The 27,293-nt window shown below is 42.4% G+C and overlaps 1 protein-coding gene across 1 annotated transcript in view; it reads left to right on the forward strand.

The window, feature by feature from the left end:
- LOC120021009 (guanine nucleotide exchange factor VAV2-like) overlaps positions 1 to 27,293 on the forward strand; it is a 119,157-nt gene that overhangs the window by 52,714 nt on the left and 39,150 nt on the right. Inside the window, exon 2 of the mRNA XM_038964669.1 lies at positions 18,141 to 18,257. Coding sequence (XP_038820597.1) covers positions 18,141 to 18,257 — 117 coding nt within the window. The remainder of the gene's footprint in view (positions 1 to 18,140; positions 18,258 to 27,293) is intronic.

The following is a 27,293-nucleotide window of genomic DNA, read 5'->3' on the forward strand; positions in this document are numbered from 1 at the left end:
GGCCTGATTACCAACAATGACGAGGCAGCCTACAGTGAAGAGGTGAGGGCCCTGGCAGAGTGGTGCCAGGAAAATAATTCAGGAAAAGTTTAACAGATGCACAATTGAGAGCATCCTGTTGGGATGTATTACCACCTGGTACAGCAACTGCACCGCCCACATCCGCAAGGCTCTCCAGAGGGTGGAGCGGTCTGCCCAACGCATTGCAGGCGGCACACTGCCTGCCCTCCAGGACAGCACCGATGTCACAGGAAGGCGAAAAGGATCATCAAGGCCATCAACCACCCGAGCCACAGCCTGTTCACCCGGCTATCATCCAGAAGGCGAGGTCAGTACAGGTGAATCAAAGCTGGGACAGAGAGACTGAAAAACAGCTTCTATCTCAAGTTAATCAGACTGTTAAATAGCCATCACTAGCTAGCTACCACCCGGTTACTCAACCCTGCACCTTAAAGGCTGCTGACCTATGTACATAGACATGGAATCACTGGTCACTTTAAATGAAATCAAATTGTATTTGTCACATCCGCCAAATAAAATAGGCGTAGACCTTACCGTGAATTGCTTACTTACAAGCCCTTAACCTGTCTAGGACTGGGGTTCCGCTAGCGGCACCCCATTCCGCTACCGGAACCCCTCGCCAACAGCCAATGAAATTGCAGGGCGCCAAATACAAATCAACAGAAATCTCATAAATCAAATTTCTCAAACATACAAGTATTAGGCACCATTTTAAAGATACAATTCTCATTAATCCAGCCACAGTGTCTGATTTAAAAAATGCTTTACAGCGAAAGCTCCACAAACGATTATGTTAGGTCACCACCAAGTCACAGAAAAACACAGCCATTTTTCCCGCCAAAGAGAGGAGTCACAAAAAGCACAAATAGAGATAAAATTAATCACTAACCTTTGATGATCTTCATCAGATGACACTCATAGGACTTCATGTTACACAATACATGTATGTTTTGTTCGATAAAGTGCATATTTATATACAAAAATCTAATTTTACATTGGTGTGTTATGTTCAGTCGTTCAAAAACATGCTATGATTTTGCAGAGAGCCACATGAATTCACAGAAATACTCATTATAAATGTTGATGAAAATTCAAGTGTTATGCATGGAACTTTAGATACACTTCTCCTTAATGCAACCGCTGTGTCAGATTTCAAAAAAACTTTACGGAAAAAGCATAATCTAAGAACGGAGCTCAGAGCCCAAACCAGCCAAAATAAATATCCGCCATGTTGCGCAGTCAACATTAGTCATAATAGCATTATAAATATTCACTTACCTTTGATGATCTTCATCAGAAAGCACTCCCAGGAATCGCAGTTCCACAATAAATGTTTGTTTTGTTCGATAATGTCCATCATTTATGTCCATTTATGTCAAAATAGCTTCTTTTGTTAGGCCGTTTGGTAAACAAATCCAAAAGCGCATTCAGGTCCAGTCAGACGAAAAGTTCAAAAAGTTATATTACAGGTCGAAGAAACTTGTCAAACTAAGTATAGAATCAATCTTTAGGATGTTTTTATCATAAATGGTCAATAATGTTCCAACCGGAGAATTCCATTGTCTGTAGAAAAGCAATGGAACGAGAGCTACCTCATGTGAAATGCACATGACTGAGAACGAGGCTGCTGGCAGACCGCTTAGTCAAACAGCTCCCATCCGGCCCCCCTTCACATGAGAAGCCTGAAACAACGTTCTAAAGACGGTTGACATCTAGTGGAAGCCTTAGGAAGTGCAACATAACCTATATCCCACTGTGAATTCGATAGGGGCTGAGTTCAAAAACTACAAACCTCAGATTTCCCACTTCCTGTTTGGATTTTTTCTCAGATTTTTGCCTGCCATATGAGTTCTGTTATACTCACAGACATCATTCAAACAGTTTTAGAAACTTCAGACTGTTTTCTATCCAATACTAATATTAATATGCATATGGGACTGGGACTGAGTAGGAGGCAGTTCACTCTGGGCACGCTATTCATCCAAAAGTGAAAAGGCTGCCCCCTATCCCAAAGAAGTTAACCAACAATGCAGTTCAAGAAATAAAGTTATAATATGTACTAAATTAACTAAAGTATAAAAATAAAAAGTAACACAGTAAAATAACAATAACGAGGCTATATACAGGGAGTACCGGTACAGAGTCACTGTGCGTGGGTACAGGTTAGTCGAGGTAATTTGTACATGTAGGTAGGGGTAAAGTGATTATGCGAAGATAATAAACAGTGATGTAAAAACAAATGGGGGGAGGTGTCAATATAAATAGTCCTCGTGGCTATTTACATTGATAATTATTACGGAACACTAGTCACTTTAATAATGTTTATATACTGCTTTACTCATTTCATATGTAAATACTGTATTCTACTATATTTTAGTCAATCAAACTCCGACATTGCTCGTCCTAATATTTATATATTTTTTAATTCCATTATTTTACTTTTAGATTTGAATTTATTGTTGTGAATTGTTACATACTACTGCACTGTTGGAGCTAGGAACACAAGCATTTCGCTGCACCCTCAATAACATCTGCTAAATATGTGTATGTGACCAATAACAGTTGATTTGATTTGAAGCATGTGACAAATACAATTAGAATTGATTTGAAAAAAAGTGGTAAAAATCTGGAAAATATAATTGGGTCAGCTAGGCTGGATGCTATGTGAGAATTAAGACAAACTGACAGGCTGGATGCTGTGTAAAAATTAAGGCAATCGGACAGGCTCACCATTGAACTCGTCATCTTTCCTAAAACAATATAAAAGGTAAGATAGATATCGTTTTTGAGACATGACATGTAGTATTTTCATATTTTTATATAGCCTTTTTCATATTAATGTGAAATTCCTGTCATTTTTTAAAAGATTTCTCAGAAAATCAAGCGCATCTCTGTGAAACGTCAACAGAGCGCTCAGATTTCTACAAGCTTTTTATTTTTCAAAGCCCTTTTCGATTGAATTTAGCTTGTGTGATGTTCATTTAGCTTTTTGCGATCTACGGAAACATCTTTGTAGACGACCACCACAACATGTAAAATTCTCAAAAGTCGCTGCCAGAAAGCGGCCCTTCTCTGTCAACAGAGCTCGGCGCTTATTATCGGATGTATTAGGTTACGAAATCTGACTTTTAGGATAGAATGTAAATGATTGGTTAGAGAAAGACCCCACTTAATGATTCAGATCATGAAGAATCATATTTGTCTTGGGAAAATGTATTTTATAACATGAGGAAGTGAAATTTCATCACCAAAGCACATTTTCACCCACACTGGGCAGAGTGGGTGGACACCCTAGATAAGGCAATACATTCACATAAAATGGGTACTTCTCCTTTTCAAAAGCCTGTGCAATTTATCCACCGCTGTTCTTTACATATCTCCAGTGGATGATAATGAAATTGTTTCTCACAATAGATCATAGCCATCAAATCATTTCTTCTATAAATTGCTTGTTTGGTGTATAGTGTAGCTGAGCTGCCCAGATAGCTTCCTGACTGATTGAATTATTGTTTACCCGGGTAGAGACAAGGAGGTTAGGCAAGCAGGGAGAGGGCTGATTAAAGGCCCCAGAGGCTGATGGGTAATTAACAGGCCGATCTCCATGTTAATAGCATTAGTCACCTCCCAGGTAATATCAGAAATCACCCCAGCTGTACTCGTATACATTCCTATACACCCCGAGCCAACTACGCCATAAGCCCCCTCAAAGGCTTTAATACTATTATTTTATGTGACTATCATTATATTTCATAGATAAGGTTTTGATTTAGAAATTAATTAATAGAAAGATGGTTATGTTATTGGTTTCATTTCAGGTATAATGAGTCCAATGGGATGAGACTTGGGTGACCTACACTCGTCGAAAAAAGGTGCTATCTAGAACCTAAAAGGGTTCTTTGGCTGTCCCCGTAAGTGAACCCTTTACAGAACCCATTGTGGTTCCAGGTATAACCCTTTTGGCTCCAGGTAGAACTCTTTGGGGTTCCATGTAGAACCCTTATCACAGAGGGTTCTACATGGAATCTAAAAGGGTTATCCTATGGGGATAGCTGAAGAACCCTTTTGGAAAAAAATGTCTGAGTGTATGCTCCCCATGTTCTAAAAGCATTTTAATAATGTAGGCTTAAATTATCATCTCAGAAATGAACTGACTTCAGAAAGTATTCATACCCCCTTCCACATTTTGTTGTGTGACAGCCTGCATTCAAAATTGATTAAATAGATTTTTCCCCCACCCATCTACACACAAAACCACATAATGACAAAGTGAAAACATGTTTAAATTTTCATTTGCAAATGTATTGTAAATGAAATACAGAAATATCTAATTTGCATAGATATTCACACGCCTTCACTATGACACTCAGCTCAGGTGCATCCAATTTCATTTGATTGTCCTACAACTTTATTGGAGTCCACCTGTGGCCAATTCAATTGTTTGGACATGATTTAGAAAGAAACACACCTGTCTATATAAGGTCCCACAGTTGACAGTGCATGTCAGAGCAAAAACCTATACCATGAAGTCCAAGGGACTGTCTGTTGATTTCAGTGGCCAGTTTATTATGTACACCCATCTAGTATCGGGTTGGACCCCCTTTTGCCTCCAGAACGGCCTGAATTATCGGGGCATGGAAACATTGCTCTATTGGTATCAAGGCACATAACTTGTGCCAGGAAAACATTTCCCACACCATTATACCACCACCACCAGCCTGTACCATTGATACCAGGCATGATGGGGCCATTGACTCATGCTGCTTACGGCAAATCCTGACTCTGGAATTTGTTGGACAAGCAATGTTTTTCCACTCCTCAATTGTCCAGTTTTGGTGATCGCGTGTCCACTGGAGATGTTGTCTTCTTGTTTTTAACTGATAGGAGTGGAACCCGATGTGATCGTCTGCGGCAATAGCCCATTGTGCTGTGCCATTATTTGCCTGTTTGTGGCCAGCCTGTTAGCTTGTATAATTCTTGCCATCCTCATTCAACCTTTAATCAGTGAGCTGTTTTCGCCCACAGGACTGCCAATGACTGGATGTTTTTTGTTTGTCCCAATATTCTCAGTAAACCCCAGGAGGCAGGCTGTTTCTGAGATACTGGAACCAGCGCACCTGGCACCGACGATCATACCACACTCAAAGTTGCTTAGGTCACTCGTTTTGCCCATTCTAACATTCAATCGAACAGTAACTGAATGTCTCGATGCCTGTCTGCCTGCTTTATATAGCAAACCATGGCAACATAGCTCCGTGTCTGTAGGTATAAAACCATTTCTAAAGTGTTGAAAGTTTCCAAGAGCACAGTGGTCTCCATCATTGGAAATTGGGAAAAAAATATAGAACTACCCAGACTGCCTAGAGCTGGCCGTCCGACCAAACTTGGCAACTGGGCAAGAAGGACCTTGGTCAGAGAGGTGACCAAGAACCTAATGACCACTCTGACAGAACTACAGAGTTTCTTGGCTGATATGGGAGAACTTGTCGGAAGGACAGTCTCTACAGCACTTCACCAATCTGGGCTTCATGGGAGAGTGGTTGACGGAAGCCACTCCTGAGAAAAAGGCACATGACAGCACGCCTGGAGTTTGCAAAGAGCATAAGGCAAATATTATGTGGTCTGATGAGACAAGAATTGTACTCTTTGGAGAAAACCAGGCACAGCTCATCACCTGTCTAACATCATCCCTACCATTAAGAATGGTGCTGGCAGCATCATGCTAAGGGTATGCTTTTCAGCGGCAGGGACTGGGAGACTGGTAAGGATAGAGGGAACAATGAATGGAGCCAAATACTGGCAAATCCTTGGTGAGAACCTGCTTCAGAGTGCAAACGACCATAGACTAGGGCGAAGATTTACATTCCAACAGGACAATGACCCTAAGCATACAGCCAAAGCCATGCTGGAATGGCTTCAGAACAAGAACGTGAAAGTCCTTGAGTGGACCATTCACCTCCCTGACCAAGACCATTCTCCCCCGATTACTCAGTTTGGCCAGGCGGCCAGCTCCAGGAAGACTCTTGGTGGTTCCAAACTTCTTCCATATAAGAATGATGGAGGCCACTGTGTTCTTGGGGACCTTCAATGCTGCAGACATTTTTTGGTACCCTTCCCCAGATCTGTGCCTCGACACAATCTTGTCTCGGAGTTCTACGGACAATTCCTTCAACCTCATGGCTTAGTTTTTGACATGTACTGTCAACTGTGGGACCTTATATAGACAGGTGTGTGCCTTTCCAAATCATGTCCAATCAATTGAATTTAGCACAGGTGGACTCCAATCAAGTTGTAGAAACATCTCAAGGATGATCAATGGAAACAGGATGCACCTGAGCTCAAATTCGAGTCTCATAGCAAAGGGTCTGAATACTTATGTAAATAAGGTTTTTCTGTTTTTTTATTTTTAACACTTTTGCACACAAAAAACAACAACCTGTTTTCGCTTTGTCATTATGGGGTATTGTGTGCAGATTGATGAGGAACATTTCTTATTTAATCAATTTTAGAATTAAGGCTGTAACGTAACAAAATGTGGAAAAAGTCAGGGGTTCTGAATACTTTCCTGAGTACACTGTACTAGTGATGTGCAGTTCCTGAACGATTTTGTTCTTTTTGACTAATCTTTTTACTGACTCGAGAGTCATGATTCCTTTTCTGACTGACTCGTTTATTTTAGATGTTTGTTTGACCTGCTGGCTACAATGAATTCTAAAGTTGGATTAATATGCTCTCCTTTGCAGACTCCGTAGACGTGCCCGACCAACAACTCTCCGTCTTATATGCACGCAGGCAAAAGAGATCATGCTGCAGGCAGCATAGTGAAGAAAAATACATGTTTACAACTGACAATTGATCTCATGGTCCAAGAATGCAATTAATTGATTATTGAATGTTATGATGGACACAACTTTGTAGAACCAAAACATACTGTGTTAAACTCTGTTAAACAAACTCGAACTTGAGAACCAATCGTGTGGGGTGATGCACTTTGCGAACGGTATTGTGCTTACCACCCTCACGGCAGTCAAGCAATGCATTTTGCAATGAGGTGTTCAGAGTCTAGTCCAGTTAATCTTATTTGTATGTCTAGCAATCATCAAATGTTCATTGTTTAAAGCACGCTTTTAAAAGTCTGTCACAAATGACAGCTCCAACAAACCCCTTATGGTGAATGTTTTTAATGAATGAGTCTTAAAGATCTGAGTCATTAAAAAGAGCCGAACTTCCCATCACTAGTACGTGCAATAGTTCTGCTACCATGTTTTTATTTTGTTTATGACTCTTTTATTATAAGATGCCTAAGGTGTTTTTTAAGCAAAAGAGATGAATCATCATGCTCTGAAATGAGTGTTCCCAAGCTAAACGAGGTGCAGGAAGAAAATGGATGTCACAGGCATAAAGAAGCCAACATCCAGAGTTTGGTTTGAGGCTATGTGCTAAAAGCAGACGCAATGTGTGAATAAAGCGTGTCAGATGCATTTTAGGTATTATGGGACAAAATGGGCATGCTTCCTATTATGCCGCAGTGTCAAAACATTCAAATCTGTTTATAATTAAACTCATTATAGGCTATTATACAGGTATAGGATCTTAATTTGAGTCAGTTTGCTACAGCAGGAAAATGATCATGCAGCAACAGGAAATGTTAATAATTATTATTATATTTATATTATTATTATAATTAATGGACATTTTTGAAGGGGTTGATACATTTTTCGTAAGGGAAAATCAAGTCGGAAATTAGAAAATGGAAATTACAAACTTCAGAAACATTACTCCACAAAATACACTGCAACAGGGCGATCAAATTAAGATCCTACATCTGTAAACCCCAAACCGTGCATCTCTCCTTTAGTGTTCTCAAACCCAGTTTTTATTTGGTGAAAACACACTCAGTACTGCTGTTACGCTGGGCACTCTCAATATAAAAGCATTGATTTCTCCCACCCTCTCACTGTATGATGTCTCTGGCCTTCCCAGGGAAGGAAGGAGATGAAGGAGCTAGATCTAAGACAGGATCTAAATCACTGCTATGAGAAACACCCTGGTGAGGGAGGAGGGAGACGGTGGGGCTGGGAGAAGATAGATGCAGTCCTCTGCTCCCCAGTCTGGTGTCATAAATTACCTGGCCATTGATCCGGTGTGGTCTCAGATTCCCAGCAGCCCTCTCCACACTTTACTCAGGGGGCTGAGAGAATGTGGAAGGGCTGAGACTACCAACAACAGAACTACAATGAGATTGTGTTTCTAACAACCAGAGATTGCTCACACACTGCTTCTCTCCAGAGTCTATGGTACACAGCTCATTCTGTACCTAGAGTACTGTAGCAGAGGAGGCTGGTGGGAGGAGCTATAGGAGGACAGGCTCAATGTAATGGCTTAAATGGAACAAATGGAACAAAGTCAAACGTGGTTTCCGTATGTTTGATGTTTTTGATACTTTTCCATCCATTTCTTTCCAGCCATTACAACGAGGACGTCCTCCTATAGCTGCTCCCACCAGCCTCCTCTGATCTGTAGGTATTATAGATTTTGGTTGTTTGCACCCAGGTTTTGGTTTGCAAAACAAGAGTATTCATACTAAAGTGTGGTGTCTGATTCAATATTCTTTGAGGGTTTTCAAATTCGGACTGAATTATGGTGAGCAGGGTTGGAAAAGGCAGGATTAATGTAGGTAAAATGGATATCTCCTTGGTTGACATGATGTTTCCAGGCCCATACCTCTGGCTTGTCTAAAGACAACAGGAAGTTAACTCTCCAGAGTGACCAGAGCAGCCAAGTGGATGATGACATTATTTGTGAGTCCATCATGGAAAACCAAATCTTTATTTGGAAATGCTCACCCACTCTCTAAATAGGCTCAGTCACGCGAGGGTGAAAGCCCTGTGTCAGAAAATAGAGAAATATTGCATGTAATTTTTCACCCATTTGAACCCCCAGAGGAGGAAATGTAATGAATTATTATTTTGCAGATGGATGTGGGGGAAAACAGTATTTAAATATGCAATATGTAACTTTTTGGGCGATCCAACCAAATTCACATAGAAATGTAAGTTATATCTGTCATTCTCATTGAAAGAAAGTTTAAGAATCAGTAGATCTGTTCCTTGTACGCTATTTCTATGCTTCCCGTTCTTAAGTTTAGTTTTTGCATCTTTTAATTTTGGTTTTGTACACCAGCTTCAAACAGATGAAAATACAATATTTGTGGTTATGGAAAATATTTTATATTCCGCTGCCCTGGGTCCATTCCTCTCCTTCCTTCCTTCCTTCCTTCCTTCCTTCCTTCCTTACACACACACACACACACACACACACACACACACACACACACACACACACACACACACACACACACACACACACACATGATGTTGTGGAGGCATACACACAACATTCACACTGTTAGCCTATTCTGGAGGCAGACTGATGACACCCACCAGGGTTTAGTCAGAGGTCCAGGTGTTGATTGACAATGGCATGGATGATGTCACCTGATTAGGGTGGATTGGGGAGTGAAGCTATGTAGGAGGGGGACATGTTGAGACCCATCTACAATATATTGCAGCTGGCTGGATCTGGCTGTGGCGAGCTGGCTTGCCTGGTACTGTGAGAGAGACTGTAGTGCCGTTAACTTCATTGAATAGATCCTCTCCGTTCTTTCCATTATCCATGAGCGCACATCCTTTGTTCCCAGCTGAGGATGGTTCTGCGTTAGCGGGCAGAGTACCTTCAAGACATTTCTCTTCTGTCTCTTTCCTCCGTTCTGCTTCACATTTCTCACAAAGCTTTTTTTCTCTTTTTTCTCTTAAGAGGACCTCCTTTCAGTTGAATAAAGTTCACTGGTTTTTCTATTTTCAGCGGATTGACCTGTGTGTGTGTGTGTGTGTGTGTGTGTGTGTGTGTGTGTGTGTGTGTGTGTGTGTGTGTGTGTGTGTGTGTGTGTGTGTGTGTGTGTGTGTGTGTGTGTGTGTGTGTGTGTGTGTGTGTGTGTGTGTGAGTGAGAAAGGGAGCGAGAGAGCAGACATGTTAGGTGAACCAAGTTGTACACTCCACTTTCAATACATGCCTCTTATCTAAGAACTGCCCCTTGGGGCAATTAACTTGTGTGCTAACATCTTATATACAGTTGGAGCAAAGGTGAAGGTGGACTTGCCTCAATTATCTCAACCATTCTGAATCACTACAGCACCACTCCTTCTGGAGTCTGGCTTTTCCAATGAATTATGATCCTTTGTAATGGAGATGAACCCTTCTAAAAGCCTGTAGTTAGCCTACTTAACACAGATCTTAAAACTGGGTCACATAGTGCTAATTTGAAAGGCTTCGTGTGTTGTGTTGGGGCTTGATCTAATAACATGGGCGCTCCGCGTCCTTATATGGGGCGTTGGGGGTAATGCTATCAGATTAACATTTGCATAGTGCTGATGTATTATTCATGGTGTGTCTGCCTCCCTAATTAGCCTGAGACGGGCCTTCTCTTGACTGGCTTTAACATCTGTGCGACCCGGAAGTTTGCCTTCCGTCATAGATAACAGGGGTGGGGGTGGGAGGTCCTCCAGGCCCCCTAGTTGTCTGTTCACAACACCAATCAGAGGGTGTGGCTGACTCCCTATTCCAAGAGAGAAGGGTGTTTCTAAACGTACAGGCAGGGCTGGTGAGAGAGAGGATGAAATACACAGAGCATGGACAACATACTGTAATATCTAGCACAGTATTAGAATTACTAGAGGTGTTTGCCTGTAGGTTTCCCAGAGAGCCTGGTCTTCACACACACACACACCGCTCCCTGTAGCATCTCATCCATCTGTCATAAGCAGCACAGCCTATTTTATGTGGGCTGCTGTGGAGGAGAGGACAGTGTTGAGTGGGCTGCAATGTTCTGTTCTGTTTTTCCAGAGGTGTGTGGAGTGATTCCCTTCCGTAGACACAGGTACACACATCACCAGCTGCTGTCTGTGTGTTTCAAATGACTGTGTCTGTCTGCTTGACTCTCTCTTAGACAGACTTGACTCTCTCCCACTGACTCTGACTATCTGATCCACTCACTGACTCATATCAGCTGCCTCAGTCTGTGTGGACCCATCTCTCAACTCCCCATCTCTCCGCAGACTGTATCCACCCTTTTCCCCCTTGCTTGCTTAGTTGCTCTGCACTCTGTTCTTTTTTTCATCATCCTCAGAGTCAGACACAACAACCCCTTCCACCCCTTACCCTCCTCCCCTCCCATCCCATCCCCCGCTACCCCACAGGACTTGTTCTCTGCCGGCGTTCCCTTTTAGCTAACACCAAAGCGCCTCAGTTTTGGCAAAACAACCCCTTTTTCCTCCCCCTCCTCCTTCCCTTTAATTCCAGAGCTCTCAGGTTTATGAGGAAGCTCGCATTTGTATCCCTTCATTTGTGAAGCAGTGGGGAGGCAGTGCACTTGAGGGTCACAGTTCCTCCACAGTGCTGGGGTAATGCATTATTATCTGTGTGAGGGGTGGGTTGGGCAACACCACTGAGATGCTGTCAGGGGGTGACAGCCCTTTGTTACCTGTTTTCTCCCTCTTTGCCGTTCGCTCATGTCATCCTCCTCTCTTCCCTTTTCTCTTCTCCACCCCATACCAACAAGTGTTCTTATTGCTCACACTGGTTGTTGGCTGTTGTTTTAATGTTTTATTTCATTTCATTCATCAGAGCATTTTTGTAAACCTTTATTTAACTAGGCAAGTCAGTTAAGAACAACTTCTTATTTACAATGACATCCTAGGAACAGTGGGTTAATTGCCTTGTTCAGGGGCAGAACGACATATTTTTATCTTGTCAGCTCGGGGATACGATCTAGCAACATGTCGGTTACTGGCCCAATGCTCTAACCACTAGTGTAACGGCTGTTTGAAGAAGAGGACCAAGGTGCAGCGTAGTACGTGTTCATGATTTTTAATACAGCTGAACACTAGAACAAAAAATAACAAAGCGGGAAACAAAGAAACAGTTCTGTCTGGTGCAGACACACAAAACAGAAAATAACTACCCACAAAACCCATGTGGGCAAGAGCTACCTAAGTATGGTTCTCAATCAGAGACAACGATAGACAGCTGCCTCTGATTGAGAACCACACCCGGCCAAACAACAAAGAAATACAAAAATATAGAACACAAAACATAGAATGCCCACCCCAACTCACGCCCTGGACCAAACCAAAATAGAGACATAAAAAGGATCTCTAGGGTCAGGGCGTGACAGTACCCCCCTCCAAAGGTGCGGACTCCGGCCGCAAAACCTGAACCTATAGGGGAGGGTCTGGGTGGGCATCTTGGAAAATTCCAGAAAATGATGTCATGGCTTTAGAAGCTTCTGATAGGCTAATTGACATCATTTGAGTCAATTGAAGGTGTACCTGTGGATGTATTTCAAGGCCTACCTTCAAACTCAGTGCCTCTTTGCTTGACATCATGGGAAAATCAAAAGATATCAGCCAAGACCTCAGAAAATTGTAGACCTCCACAAGTCTGGTTCATCCTTGGGAGCAATTTCCAAATGCCTGAAGGTACCACATTCATCTGTACAAACAATACTACGCAAGTATAAACACCATGGGACCACACAGCCGTCATACCGCTCAGGAAGGAGACGCGTTCTGTCTCCCAGAGACGAACATACTTTGGTGCGAATAGTGCAAATCAATCTCAGAACAACAACAAAGGACCTTGTGAAGATGCTGGAGGAAACAGGTACATATGTATATCTGTCACGTTCGTCGTTTGGATGAAGAGAGGACCAAGGCGCAGCGTGATAACAATACATCTTCTATTTATTATAACGAAGACGAAGAACACTTAAACAAACTATACAAAAACAACAAACGAACGTGAAGCTATAATTACAATAAGTGCAGACACAGGCAACTTACATATAGACAATCACCCACGAACTACCTAATGAATATGGCTGCCTAAATATGGTTCCCAATTAGAGACAACGATAGACAGCTGTCTCTAATTGAGAACCAATCTAGGCAACCATAGACATACATACACCTAGACTAGACACTGCCCCATAAAACATACATCCCCCATGTCACACCCTGACCTAACTAAAATAATAAAGAAAACAAAGATAACTAAGGCCAGGGCGTGACAATATCCACAGTAAAACGAGTCCTATATCGACATCACCTGAAAGGCCGCTCAGCAAGGAAGAAGCCACTGCTCCAAAACCGCCATTAAAAATCCAGACTACGGTTTGCAACTGCACATGGGGTACAAAGATCATACTTTTTGAAGAAATGTCCTCGGGTCTGATGAAACAAAAATAGAACTGTTTGGCCATAATGACCATCGTTATGTTTGGAGGAAAAAGGGGGAGGCTTGCAAGCCGAAGAACAATGATTTGGATATATTGAAGCAACATTTCAAGACATCAGTCAGGAAGTTAAAGCTTGGTCACAAATGGGTCTTCCAAATGGACAATGACCCCAAGCATACTTCCAAAGCTGTGGCAACATGGCTTAAGGACAACAAAGGCAAGGTATTGGAGTGGCCATCACAAAGCCCTGACCTCAATCCTATAGAAAATTTGTGGGCAGAACTGTAAAAGCGTGTGTGAGCAAGGAGGCCTACAAACCTGACTCAGTTACACAAGCTCTGTCAGGAGGAATGGGCCAAAATTCACCCAACTTATTGTGGGAAGCTTGTGGAAGGCTATCCGAAACATTTGACCCAAGTTAAACAACTCAAGGCAATGCTACCAAATACTAATTGAGTGTATATAAACTTCTGACCCACTGGGAATGTAATGAAAGAAATAAAAGCTGAAATAATCATTCTCTCTACTATTATTCTGACATTTCACATTCTTAAAATAAAGTGGTGATCCTAACTGACCTAAGACAGGGAACTTTTACTAGGATTAAATGTCAGTAATTGTGAAAAACTGAGTTTAAATGTATTTGGCTAAGGTGTATGTAAACTTCCGACTTCAACTGTATATGTTATACAGAAATGAAAATGCAAAGGTTTAGTGCAGTTAGAGATACAAGAGATGTTCTGACTGTAGTATTTCACACAGAAAAATGACATGCAAGACTAGCTATGGATATGTGGGGTAACACAGTAGGATACTCCCATGTGAGTTGTATTCAGGACAGCAGCAGCCTGAGGACCTGACCATGTTCAGAGTGTCTCCCGGGTGTGTTCAGAGCTGTAGAGATGGTGTGTGTATATGTGTGTTTTCCACTCAACAGATCATGATTCCATCACTCATCCCCTCAGCTCTGTTATCTTACACTAGGCAACAGTACATGCATTAGAATGTCTTCCACATATTCGCTCCTATGATCTCTGTCTGGAGCCCCCCCCCCCCCCCCCCCCCACTCCAACCACCTCCTGCAAATGTTACCTTTTATCCTTGGCAGAAGAATACACTTTTTCCCTCTCCATTTGACAATCGGCAGACATGATAACCTTAGCTAGTGAACTGCAAATGCCACTGCAGCGGCCAGCCAATCACGTCGCACGTCACTGGGCGCGGTGGCCGGTGTTGCTCTCTTATGTGGCTCAGTGCAATGACTCTCTCTGTGGAGATGTGCTGTATGAATGTGAATCAGCAGAAACCTGAGGTCTGGACACACAGGACTGGCATGAATATCCAGAACAATGGACAGTAGCATATCATATCTCAAACTCATTCAGCCTATTATCCACTTAAAAATGCAAGGCTGCTCAACTACTAACATGAAAACACAGCAGGTGCCAAAAGAAAGACTGTTCTCAACACGCATTCCATAGCAGCTGAAATTAGTCAAGGGATGTGTTTCAAGCCCAAAGCTTTCATCAGCATAAATACCCAAGTATTTTTGGTTAACGAAGCCGCCCCGGCCTCTCTCACACTATCAGGAAAACACATTGGTACAGAGTCTGTCTCCATGGCCACAGCTGCTTCTCGACCCACACGGTAAGATACAGTATGAAAGAGCCTATCTCAGTGAGCTAGGTAATATCTACACATTAGGTGGTGAGAGATGGAAGACAATAATGCTGCTGCGTTATTGTTTTGTCGCGGTACTTATGGTTGTCTCTCACCCGTAGTCTGATACATTGTACTTATTGCAGAAACACATTTACTCATGAAGAGATTCACTCTGATGCACAAGATAATTTAGCCAATTCTATAACGTCACCATGCATGGAATATTGGATATGTGGTACACACTCTTCTCATTCCTAACTGAGAGAGCAGGTTGATCTAGTATAACATCAGTGCATAGGGCCGGTGGCTTCTACCAAGTGGTGTCTGATATGTACTGGCAAATTCACAAGGATGTCTAAATCCATGCTAGAGGGAAAGCACAGTTCATACAGCACATCTCCTGTACCTGAAGAGGTGACCCTACACTCTTAGAAAAAAGGGTTCTATAGGGGTTATTCGGCTGTCCCCATAGGAGAACCCTTTTTGTTCCCAGGTAATTACCCTTTTTTGGTTCCAGGTAGAACCCTTTTGAGTTTCTTGTAGAATCCTCAGTGGAAAGGCTTCTAGATGGAACCCAAAAGGTTTCTACCTGGAACCAAAAGGGTTCTATTTCGAACCATAAAGGGTCATTGAAAGGGTTCTCCTTTGGGGAAAGCTGAAGAACCCTTTTAGGTTCTAGATAGCAGCTTTTTTTCTAAGAGTGTAATGTTGGTTTGAGTCATTGGTACTACTATGAGATACTATGACATGGGTTATGGGGGGATATTGCTAGGAGACAGGTGTCTCTCTGCTCTCTGCCTGTGTTATCTGAGTCAGAGATGTACTACTTCAGTCCCAGCTTCAGACAGAGCCTCAGGAGCACAATCAGCCTGGCGTGGTGTTTAATCACGCTTAGCATACATACAGGAAGGAGGAGGAAGTGGAGAGCCTGTCAATCATGACCAGGAAATTAAATAGGCCTATTCTCTAAAAGATGTAACAATGATATTGCTTATTACAGATCCTGAGTGGCGCAGCGGTCTAAGGCAAGAGGTGTCAAGAGGTGTCACTGCAGTCCCTGGTTCGAATCCAGGCTGCATCACATCCGGCCGTGATTGGGACTCCTATAGGGTGGCAGACAATTGGCTCAGCGTTGTCCGGGTTTGGCTGGGGTAGGCCGTCATTGTAAATAAGAATGTGTTCTTACCTGAATTGCCTAGTTAAATAAAGGTTAAATAAAAAAAAAAAAAAAAAAAAACTAGGAGTTGGATTGAGCTAGAAACATTTCTGATGTTCACAGCAGTCCCCAAATGTAGTAAAACGAAATTCCCTTTTTCAGGACCCTGTCTTTCAAAGATAATTCGTAAAAATCCAAATAGATCTTCATTGTAAAGGGTTTAAACACTGTTTCCCATGCTTGTTCAATGAACCATAAACAATTAATGAACATGCACCTGTGGAACGGTCGTTAAGACACTAACAGCGTACAGACGGTAGACAATTAAGGTCACAGTTATGAAAACCTAGGACACTAAAGAAGCCTTTCTACTGACTCTGAAAAACACCAAAAGAAAGATGCCCAGGATCCCTGCTCATCTGCGTGAACGTGCCTGAGGCATGCTGCAAGGAGGCATGAGGACTGCAGATGTGGCCAGGGCAATACATTTCAATGTCCATACTGTGAGATGCCTAAGACAGCGCTACAGGGAGACAGGACGGACAGCTGATCGTCCTCGCAGTGACATCGGTACATCCGAACATCACACCTACGGGACAGGTACAGGATGGCAACAACAACTGTTCGAGTTACACCAGGAACGCACAATCCCTCCATCAGTGCTCAGACTGTCCGCAATAGGCTGAGAGAGGCTGGACTGAGGGCTTGTAGGCCTGTTGTAAGGCAGGTCCTCACCAGACATCACCGGCAACAACGTCAGCTATGGGCACAAACCCACCGTCGCTGGACCAGACAGGACTGTCAAAAAGTGCTCTTCACTGATGAGTCGCGGTTTTGTCTCACCAGGGGTGATGGTCGGATTCGTGTTTATCGTCGAAGGAATGAGCGTTACACCGAGGCCTGTGCTCTGGAGCGGGATCGATTTGGAGGTGTAGGGTCCGTCATGGTCTAGGGCGGTGTGTTACAGCATCATCGGACTGAGCTTGTTGTCATGCGCAGGCAATCTCAAAGCTGTGCGTTACAGGGAAGACATCCTCCTCCCTCATGTGGTACCCTTTCTGCAGGCTCATCCTGACATGACCCTCCAGCATGACAACGCCACCACGAACAGAACGAGCAGTATGGCTGATTTTCTGCAAGATAGGAATGTCAGTGTTCTGCCTTGGCCAGCGAAGAGCCCGGATCTCAATCCCATTGAGCACGTCTGGGACCTGTTGGATTGGAGGGTGAGGGCTAGGGCCATTCCCCCCAGGAATGTCTGGAACTTGCAGGTGCCTTGGTGGAAGAGTGGGGTAAAATCTCACAGCAAGAACTGGCAAATCTGGTGCAGTCCATGAGGAGGAGATGCACTGCAGTACATAATGCAGCTGGTGGCCACACCAGATACTGACTGTTACTTTTTACCTTTGTTCAGGGACACATTATTCCATTTCTGTTAGTCACATGTCTGTGGAACTTGTTCAGTTTATGTCTCAGTTGTTGACTCTTATGTTCATACAAATATTTACACGTTATGTTTGCTGAAAATGAATGCAGTTGACAGTGAGAGGACGTTTCTTTTTTTGCTGAGTTGATATGTTATATTGTCACATACACCGGATAGGTGCAGTGAAATGTGTTGTTTTACAGGGTCAGCAATTTCCCTCTTTTATTTTCAGATTCACATGTCACTTTATAATCATTATCCTTCAATAGGTATCACGTAAACATTTAACAGGTAAAGAATATTATCAGGAAAACACCCCTCAACATATAACTTTCTAATTACTGAGAGCACGCACCTGCTGGATAACTAATACGCACATACGGCACGTCTCGGTATGAATTTGTTTGAAAAGGTAAGCAACATAAACAAACATTATCAAACAGTCTGTGTTTGGCGCAAACTGAGGGACTAGCAAGCAATGGAGTGGAGTTTCCAAATGGACGGGAGCTCACCAGTACACATCATCACAAATCTTATCCCACACTGTTTCTGACCTTGAGGTGTTTCTTCTCTCTCTCTTCCAGTTTCTCTGTCTGAAGAACATCCGGACGTTCCTCAAGGTGTGCCACGACAAGTTTGGCCTGCGTAACAGTGAGCTGTTTGACCCATTTGACCTGTTCGATGTCAGGGATTTCGGCAAGGTGAGTGATGTTGGTGTTGAATGGAGGTCATTGTGGTTTGGGCGATGAGGCTGTGTGTGCAGCTATTGAAGTGTGGAGTGTTCTGCCCTGCCCAATATCTTGGCTTACTCAGAAATGGGATCTATTTTCCCAATGTGATATAGAGTGCCTTCGGAAAGTATTCAGACCCCTTGATTTTTTCCACATTATGTTACATTACAGCCTTATTCTAAAATGGATCAAATAAAAATCCTCAGCAATCTACACACAATACCCCATAATGACAAAGTGAAAACAGGTTTTTAGAAATGTTGCTAATTAAAAAAAATAAAATAACAGAAATACCTTCTTTACATTCAGACCCTTTGCTATGAGACTCGAAATTGAGCTCAGGTGCATCCTGTTTCCATTGATCATACTTGAGATGTTTCTACAACTTGATTAGAGTACACCTGTGGTAAATTCATTTGATTGGACACGATTTGGAAAGGTGCAAACCTGTCTATATAAGGTCGCACAGTTGACAGTGCATGTCAGAGCAAAAACCAAGCCATGAGGTCGAATGAGTTGTCCGTAGAGCTCCGAGACAGGATTGTGTCGAGGCAAAGATCTGGGGAAGGGTACCAAAAAATGTCTGCAGCATTGAATGTCCCCAAGAACACAGTAGTCTCCATCATTCTTAAATTAAAGAAGTTTGGAAACAGCAAGACTCTTCCTGGAGCTGGACGTCCGGCCAAACTGAGTAATCGGGGAGAAGGGCCTTAGTCAGGGAGGTGACCAAGAACCCGATGGTCACTCTGGTAGAGCTCTGGAGTTCCTCTGTGGAGATGGGAGAACCTTCCAGAAGGACACCCATCTCTGCAGCACTCCACTAATCAGGTCTTTATGGTAGAGTGGCCAGACGGAAGCCACTCCTCAGTAAAAGGCACATGACAGCCCGCTTGGAGTTTGCCAAAAGGCACCTAAAGGCTCTCAGACGATGATAAACAAAATTCTCTGGTCTGATATAACCTGGTTTTGCTTTGTCATTATGGGGTAATGTTATTATTTTATTTACCTTTATTTAACTAGGCAAGTCAGTTAAGAACAAATTCTTATTTTCAATGACGGCCTGGGAACAGTGGGTTAACTGCCTTGTTCAAGGGCAGAACGACAGATTTTTACATTGTCAGCTCAGGGATTCGATCTTGCAACCTTTCGGTTTCAAGTCTGACGCTCTAACCACTCGGCTACCTGCCGCTCAATATGTGTAGATTGATGAGGGGGAAAAAACACTTTAATCAATTTCAGAGTAAGGCTGTAACGTAACAAAATGTGGAAAAAGTCAAGGGGTCTGAATTCTTCCCGAATGCACTGTATATAAAATGCAACACTGTTGCTCCTGCAGAAAATAGATTGTGCCACTTGTATCTAAAAAGCGCTCTTGTTGGAATGATAAGCTTGCTGCTCTGTTGATTTCAATATGGGATGTTTTTGATGGATGAGATGTAATAGGGATATTAGTTACAGCTCACAGTCAGATCTGTCTGCTGTAGCAGCGGCCTATTGTGCATTTCAGCTATCAGAGCATACGGTGTCACACTTCAGGGTCAGCGCTTTGTGCATGTGTCAGTTAATGTGAATGTGTTTGGGTGAATATGTGTATCTTTGTTTTATGCCAGTGTGTGAGAAGACGGTTCATGGATTTTCCTGGAAGCTGTGTGTGTGTGTTTTGTCCACTTGCCCTTTGGGTATATTCATTCCGTCAATTATGTTACAAAACATTTCTTAAAAGGAAGTAAACTAAATCATACAGGGAAGGACCAACCTGAATTTGTCCAAATGAAGCTCTTGTTTTGTTTGGACTAATGAGAACTGTTTGGACTAATTATTACACCCTTAGAGTGTGTGTGTGATTCGTGTGTGATCCAGGGCACATTAACCTGGACGCCTCTCTTTACAGCTAATCCAATTTACTGTGAACCAACTCAGTGCGTTCCATGGGGGAGTGCTGAGATCTCGCCAGGCTATTGGGTCATATATGTAGTGCCAAGCAGTGGAGTCTTCTGAGGGGAGGACGGCTCATAATAATGTCTGGAACGGAGCAAATGGAATGGCATCAAACACATGAAAAGCATACCACACATTTGATAGCATTCCACCGATTCCACTCCAGTCATTACCACAAGCCCATTTGTCCCTATTAAGGTGCCACCAACCTCCTGTGATTCCAATGTACAGTTGTGGCCAAAAGTTTTGAGAATGACACAAATATTAATTTTCACAAAGTCTGCTGCCTCAGTTTGTATGATGGCAATTTGCATATACTCCAGAATGTTATGAAGAGTGATCAGATGAATTGCAATTAATTGCAAAGTCCCTCTTTGCCATGCAAATTAACTGAATCCCCCAAAAACATTTCCACTGCATTTCAGCCCTGCCACAAAAGGACCAGCTGACATCATGTCAGTGATTCTCTCGTTAACACAGGTGTGAGTGTTGACGAGGACAAGACTGGAGATCACTCTGTCATGCTGATTGAGTTCGAATAACAGAATGGAAGCTTCAAAAGGAGGGTGGTGCTTGGAATCATTGTTCTTCCTCTGTCAACCATGGTTACCTGCAAAGAAACACATGCCGACATCATTGCTTTGCACAAAAAGGGCTTCACAGGCAAGGATATTGCTGCCAGTAAGATTGCACCTAAATCAACCATTTATCGGATCATCAAGAACTTCAAGGAGAGCGGTTCAATTGTTGTGAAGAAGGCTTCAGGGTGCCCAAGAATGTCCAGCAAGCACCAGGACCGTCTCCTAAAGTTGATTCAGCTGCGGGATTGGTGCACCACCAGTACAGAGCTTGCTCAGGAATTGCAGCAGGCAGGTGTGAGTGCATCTGCACGCACAGTGAGGCGAAGACTTTTGGAGGATGGCCTGGTGTCAAGAAGGGCATGAAAGAAGCCACTTCTCTCCAGGAAAAACATCAGGGACAGACTGATATTCTGCAAAAGGTACAGGGATTGGACTGCTGAGGACTGGGGTAAAGTCATTTCCTCAGATGAATCCCCTTTTCAATTGTTTGGGCCATCCTGAAAAAAGCTTGTCCGGAGAAGACAAGGTGAGCGCTACCATCAGTCCTGTATCATGCCAACAGTAAAGCATCTTGAGACCATTCATGTGTGGGGTTGCTTCTCAGCCAAGGGAGTGGGCTGATTAACAATTTTGCCTAAGAACACAGCCATGAATAAAGAATGGTACCAACACATCCTCCGAGAGCAACTTCTCCCAACCATCCAGGAACAGTTTGGTGACGAACAATGCCTTTTCCAGCATGATGGAGCACCTTGCCATCAGGCAAAAGTGATAACTAAGTGGCTCGGGGAACAAAACATTGATATTTTGGGTCCATGGCCAGGAAACTCCCCAGATCTTAATCCCATTGAGAACTTGTGGTCAATCCTCAAGAGGCGGGTAGACAAACAAAAACCCACAAATTCTGACAAATTCCAAGCATTGATTATGCAAGAATGGGCTGCCATCAGTCAGGATGTGGCCCAAAAGTTAATTGACAGCATGCCAGGGCGGATTGCAGAGGTCTTGAAAAAGAAGGGTCAACACTGCAAACATTGACTCTTTGCATCAACTTCATGTAATTGTCAATAAAAGCCTTTGACACTTATGAAATGCTTGTAATTATAGTTCAGTATTCCATAGTAACATCTGACAAAAATATCTAAAGACACTGAAGCAGCAAACTTTGTGGAAATTAATATCTGTGTCATTCTCAAAACTTTTGGCCACAACTGTATACTGTGATGCTTGGATTTTGTTTGGTCTTTTGCACTGTTGTATCTAGGTGGAATGAGTCAGGTCAGGGGTGTTTATTGATGCTGTAAATGGCCTTCCAGGGCTGAAGTTTGAGGTGTGGGGAAATGTCTGATTGGGAACAGGTTTGAATTTGTTACAGGACATACTTTAATGTTCACAGTGACTATAATCAGACCCTCTGGCCATGTCATCCAGGCTTAGTTGATATTGACTCTGTATTGGCATTTAACCCCATGAAAATCTTCATCTGACAGCAATATGGACATGGACGAGTCAAAGAGAGAGAGAGAGAGGGCGGAGGGATAGAGAGCGGGATTGAAAAAGAAAGAGGCCTGTCATTTGGCGTGTTGTAGATGAACCAGAGGACAATGTCTGAGAGTCAATGAGCTCACGGTAAACAATATTAAAATGGGGCACCAGTCAGAATCAATCACACACACCCTCCACATGTCAATTTGGAAATTGCATTTTGCATGGTCTCAGAGGTAGCGGGCTTGTCTTCTCATTGATTTTCCATTAAGGGCAAGCATCACATTATAATATATTGAAGTGAGCAGATCCCCTCTAATGTGGCTTACATTTAAATGTGTGTGTATGGGTGTGTGTGTATGGGTGTGTGTGTATGGGTGTGTGTGCATGCGTGCCCTGTAAGCCAAAGATAAAGGAGGGTATTTGTCTTGTTATAGAAAGGCTCATATCACTCAGTGATGCTTTACTTCCTACTCCTTTGTTTCCTTGTGATGAAAGCAGGATAAACTGAACTTCGTTTATCTTAAACAATTTGACTTCTCTTCATGTTTTATAATGCTCAGCACCACATACATTTCCGTTGTATACACATTATTTCTCGTACATTACCATATACAAATAAGATCGTCAAAACACTTAATGCATAGCCCTGTTGATGAAAGGGATGATTGAGAACCAACCTGGGAGACAGAGAGATGTCTCATCCCTTTCTCATCCCTGCCATCTCCCTTACCTTCTGGATGTCTTCCGCTCTGTGGGTTTGTCGAACACCAACACTAGCTTCAAAGTGCCTCTACACTGTCTTAATACACAGAGGATCCCAGCAGCATTCCAACAAGTCAGTAAGCTGCAGATGGCTCAACTTAGTTTAGTTTATTAATTCGACCATTAAAAAAAAAAAAACACACATAAAACTTAGAAGCCATCTTAACCCAAAATCATACATTTCAGAGAGGATAGAGAGAGAGAGGAGTATGGGAAAATGGGGGTAAGGGTTAGAGGGGGTGGGATGCATCTGATCTAGATTAATCAGCTTTGTCTCCTCCTCTTCATCCTCTCATATGTCCACATTGACTGACTGTCAGGGTCAACAGAGGTCACCCCCCACCCCCCCCCCCCCCAACCCGGTCCTTTTCCCTCACTCTAATGATGGCCTCTCCTGGGCCCCACTGCTGCAGCAGGTAATTGCCCCCTCAGACCCTCCTCCCACTCCCCTCTCAGTGCCCTGGTTCTGGGTTGTTGAAACAGATGGACCCCCCCTCAAACCTTCTCCCCATTCCCCCCCTCTCCTCCACACATTCGTCCACAATACCCTCCTCCTGCACCCCAACCCCCCTCTCACCACCATCACACCTTTCTCACCTGGGATAGAGCCCCTCGTTCCCCCACCCCACCCATTATATATTCATTATGGCATCATTAGTGTTGAAAATAGCTTATTACAGTAGACCCAGGAGAACACTTGCCTCTAAAGGCTCCCTCCACTACCTCCAAACCCAACAGCCTTGATTTTCTACCTTTTAATTAGCTTCCCAGATAAACATGTCTGTCATTTAAATGACATGGCAATCAGTTTGTTTGGCTGTAGAGATGATGTCTGTAATTAGACTACACCTGTTAACCATCTATCAGTATTGGTTGATTTCATGTCTGTCTGTGACTGGGGGGTGATGATGAGAGATGGACGATCTGACAGCCAACTGCACTGTCATCTTATTTACCCATACGGGGGGGAAAAAATAAAAAAATAAAAAATATTTCGATACATTTTTTAGTGTACATGTGAAATATTTAAAATTGTCAAAATAATGTCAAAACCTTTTTTAATTTAATACATTTTAAATACATTCCACCATATATTATGGAATGTATTTAAAATGTATATATGCATGTATGTAAAATGTATTTAAATATATTTCCAAATACATTCTGAAATACATTAAAGAATATATTTTCAGATGTATTTATCAATATATTTGGAAATGCTTTGTAAAATATATTCCAACATGCATTTGTAAGAAATATGTGTTTTTATTCAAATATATGGCAAATTTGGCCAAATCATATTGTAATGAAATGGTGACTGTCTTAACAATAAAACTTTAGTAGGCTCTTTGGTATCACAAATGTGGCCAAAAATCACTAAGATAAAGCCATGCCCCCAACAAGCCACGCTCCAAGTCTTCAAATGACAATATATTTTGTCAAAAATGCATTTTTATTGTACTTGACACATTCCAAAAACACTAACATGCATTTAAATGACAAAAATAAATGACTCCTTCGTGTGCATATGACAAATAAACAAACTAACTTGACGAGAGCATTGCAACCAACGTCCAATGGGAAGAACTTAGCGTGTACTGGGTCATTCCACGAAATTAGTGCCTTTTGTGTTCCTTTGATGTGTTGAGTAAAAATCATGCTTTTGTATGTGTTCTGTTATATCTCTAAATCAACTAATGACATCAAGCCACAACCAGCCAATTACAGACACCTGTGTGTGTCCTATATATAAACTATATAAACTAGTGACCTAGTGTTTGTCATTATACCCTGATGAAGACAACTTGTCTGTCCAAACGGTGGTTATTAAATTATGGCATCTGAGCTCCTAGTGTGCGTCTCTCCTTTTCTTTTTCAAGTAGAAATAATGCACCAGTATTGAATTTCAAAGCCTGTTATATGAATTAAGGTGCCCTTTAATATAGACCACATGGAGAATTCAATCAATTTGATATTCAGTATGAATAAAGACTTGCTAAAGTGGCACAATGCAGCATTTTGACGTGCCCCTCTGTGACTTCAAGGAAGATTTTAACCCCAACATTTCTCACTTTCCACCGTCATTGTAAGGTCCTAGTTATGTCGTTGCTTCGACAAAGGTATTTGTGAAGATCACTATTTATTTCATGTTATTAGTGATTCTGTCCCTCATTTTAAGGTCAACCCTGTTATGTGGTCTCTTTTTTGGCAGTTTTCAGGTGTTTTTTGGTGTAAAACTGAGCGGGTCGAGCATAACACATCAACTCTGTTAACCATAGATAGACAGGCAAGAAATAAAATAAATGGTGAATCATGCATTCAATTGCCCCTCTCTGTTGCACACAACAAACTTCCATTCCTCCTGTCACAAGGGGATTCATGGCTGATTTAACTAGTAATTACCAGCTGGAGTGCCACTCAAGTGGATTTTTACCAGATGTGGTATTTCCACTTCCCACCTGGTTACGGACACACCATAACAACGCTACCCATCCACTGTAGAGCACTCATTGGAAGCACAAGGCCTAGACCTACACTTTGACACATTGTGTAACGTTGTACGATGTATATATTTTGATAAAAATAACAGCCTAGTGCTCAATCTCTTATTTAATTAAGCTGAAGAGAGGCCCTTATTATAGTCTCTTTTTTTTACTCTTGGGATGTTTTTTATGAAGTTGAATGTGCTCTTTATGACCATGTTAACATTTTGTCAAATCAAAAGGTTTGTTTTTACTCACCATCACAATTAAAATTTATATCACTGCCAAAGTTTTGCCTTGGTGGCCCCAAAAAGTATCTCCATTGATCAATTTCTAAAGAGTAATTTAAGAAGCCTCATTAGGAAGCACTTTGGCCACCCTGTAGACTAGATGTCATAGCCAAGCATTTCTGTAATATTGTCAGGCATTACATTAATTTGAGAAAATATGCAAATGTAGATACATGTATTTGAAATGCATTTTTCTTTAAATTCGTATGGGTAGGCAAAGCATCATTCTTTAAAATGCAGACAGCGTAGGCAGTTTATATTCTTTCTACACAAAACTTAGTTTGAATCGTGACTGATTCATGGACTAGCTGGGCTTTCAGACTGCAGTTCTTTGAATTGATATTGTGGCATCAAGGTGAATGGCATTTTATAGTGGCTGTGTGCAAACCTGTCTGACTGGCTGTGCAATGAGAATAAGCCCAGAGATGAAGGCTTGAAGCAACACATACTTTACTAAAGTAACCTGAAGGACAGTGGGACAATTTACAGTCAAACGCATTGCAATTATGTGCAAATCTCTTTCAGAGGCATCCCACTCTACATCAAAATTGCCATTGTTGTGAGTTTGAATCAGGGAACAGAGTTGGAAGTAGGCAACATTCAGACATCGAAGGACTCAGTCTCTCAAGAGAAAGAATGTTTGTCTTGGCTGTGTAGATGTGTCCCTTGGTTGTCATGCCAGCAGTGAGGAGAAGAAATGGTGTCAGGTAGGACAGGGTGCTATTGGCTAAATGACTCTGCTTGGGTCGAGAAAGAGAAAAGGGAAAAGGATAATGATGGAGGGAGGAGGAAGAGTGGAAGGGACACTGCAACCATCAGACACCAGTCTTTCCCAATTAATTTGAGCAAACTGCTTTCTTTCAGCTTCAATTTATCTCTCTTCTCTCATATCCATCTCTTTCTCCTTCTCTCACTCTCTCTCTCTCGCTTTCTCCTCTCTCTCGCACGCGCTTTCTCCTCTCTCTCTCTCTCTCTCTCTCCCCTCTGTCTCTCATTTCTTTCCAGTCGACCCCACCCTCTCTGTTCATTGAGTGTGTTGTGATAAGACTTAGCTACCAGCTGTAGCCATTGTGTAGACTCTGAGACGGTGTCGGTGTGATGTGATTCTGCAGTCTGCCAAGGTAGATTCCAACCTCACTCTGGGCCTTGCCCCTCACTGACCAGCCACATGCCTCTGGCCCTGGCCCAAGGCTGCCAGTGTCTATTCAGGGGATTATGGCTGGCCAGAAGTGAGGGACTAGTTATCAAGGAAACTGCAGCCTGCATTTAATAGGATGCTTCACTTTATTTGCTTGTTATTTACAGTATTGTATATCCAGTTTGCATGAATAAGCAGGTCAGATAGATAGATAATAGTGGATTCTACTAATAATTAGGAGTTATGTAAACTTAGCTATAAATAATGAAAACTGTTGCAGTGAAGGGGAAGTTAGAGGGCATGAATGAAGCATTGTGCCTCAGAGT

The sequence above is a fragment of the Salvelinus namaycush genome, chromosome 26 (genome assembly GCF_016432855.1).
Source record: "Salvelinus namaycush isolate Seneca chromosome 26, SaNama_1.0, whole genome shotgun sequence".
NCBI classification, from domain to species: Eukaryota; Metazoa; Chordata; class Actinopteri; order Salmoniformes; family Salmonidae; genus Salvelinus; species Salvelinus namaycush.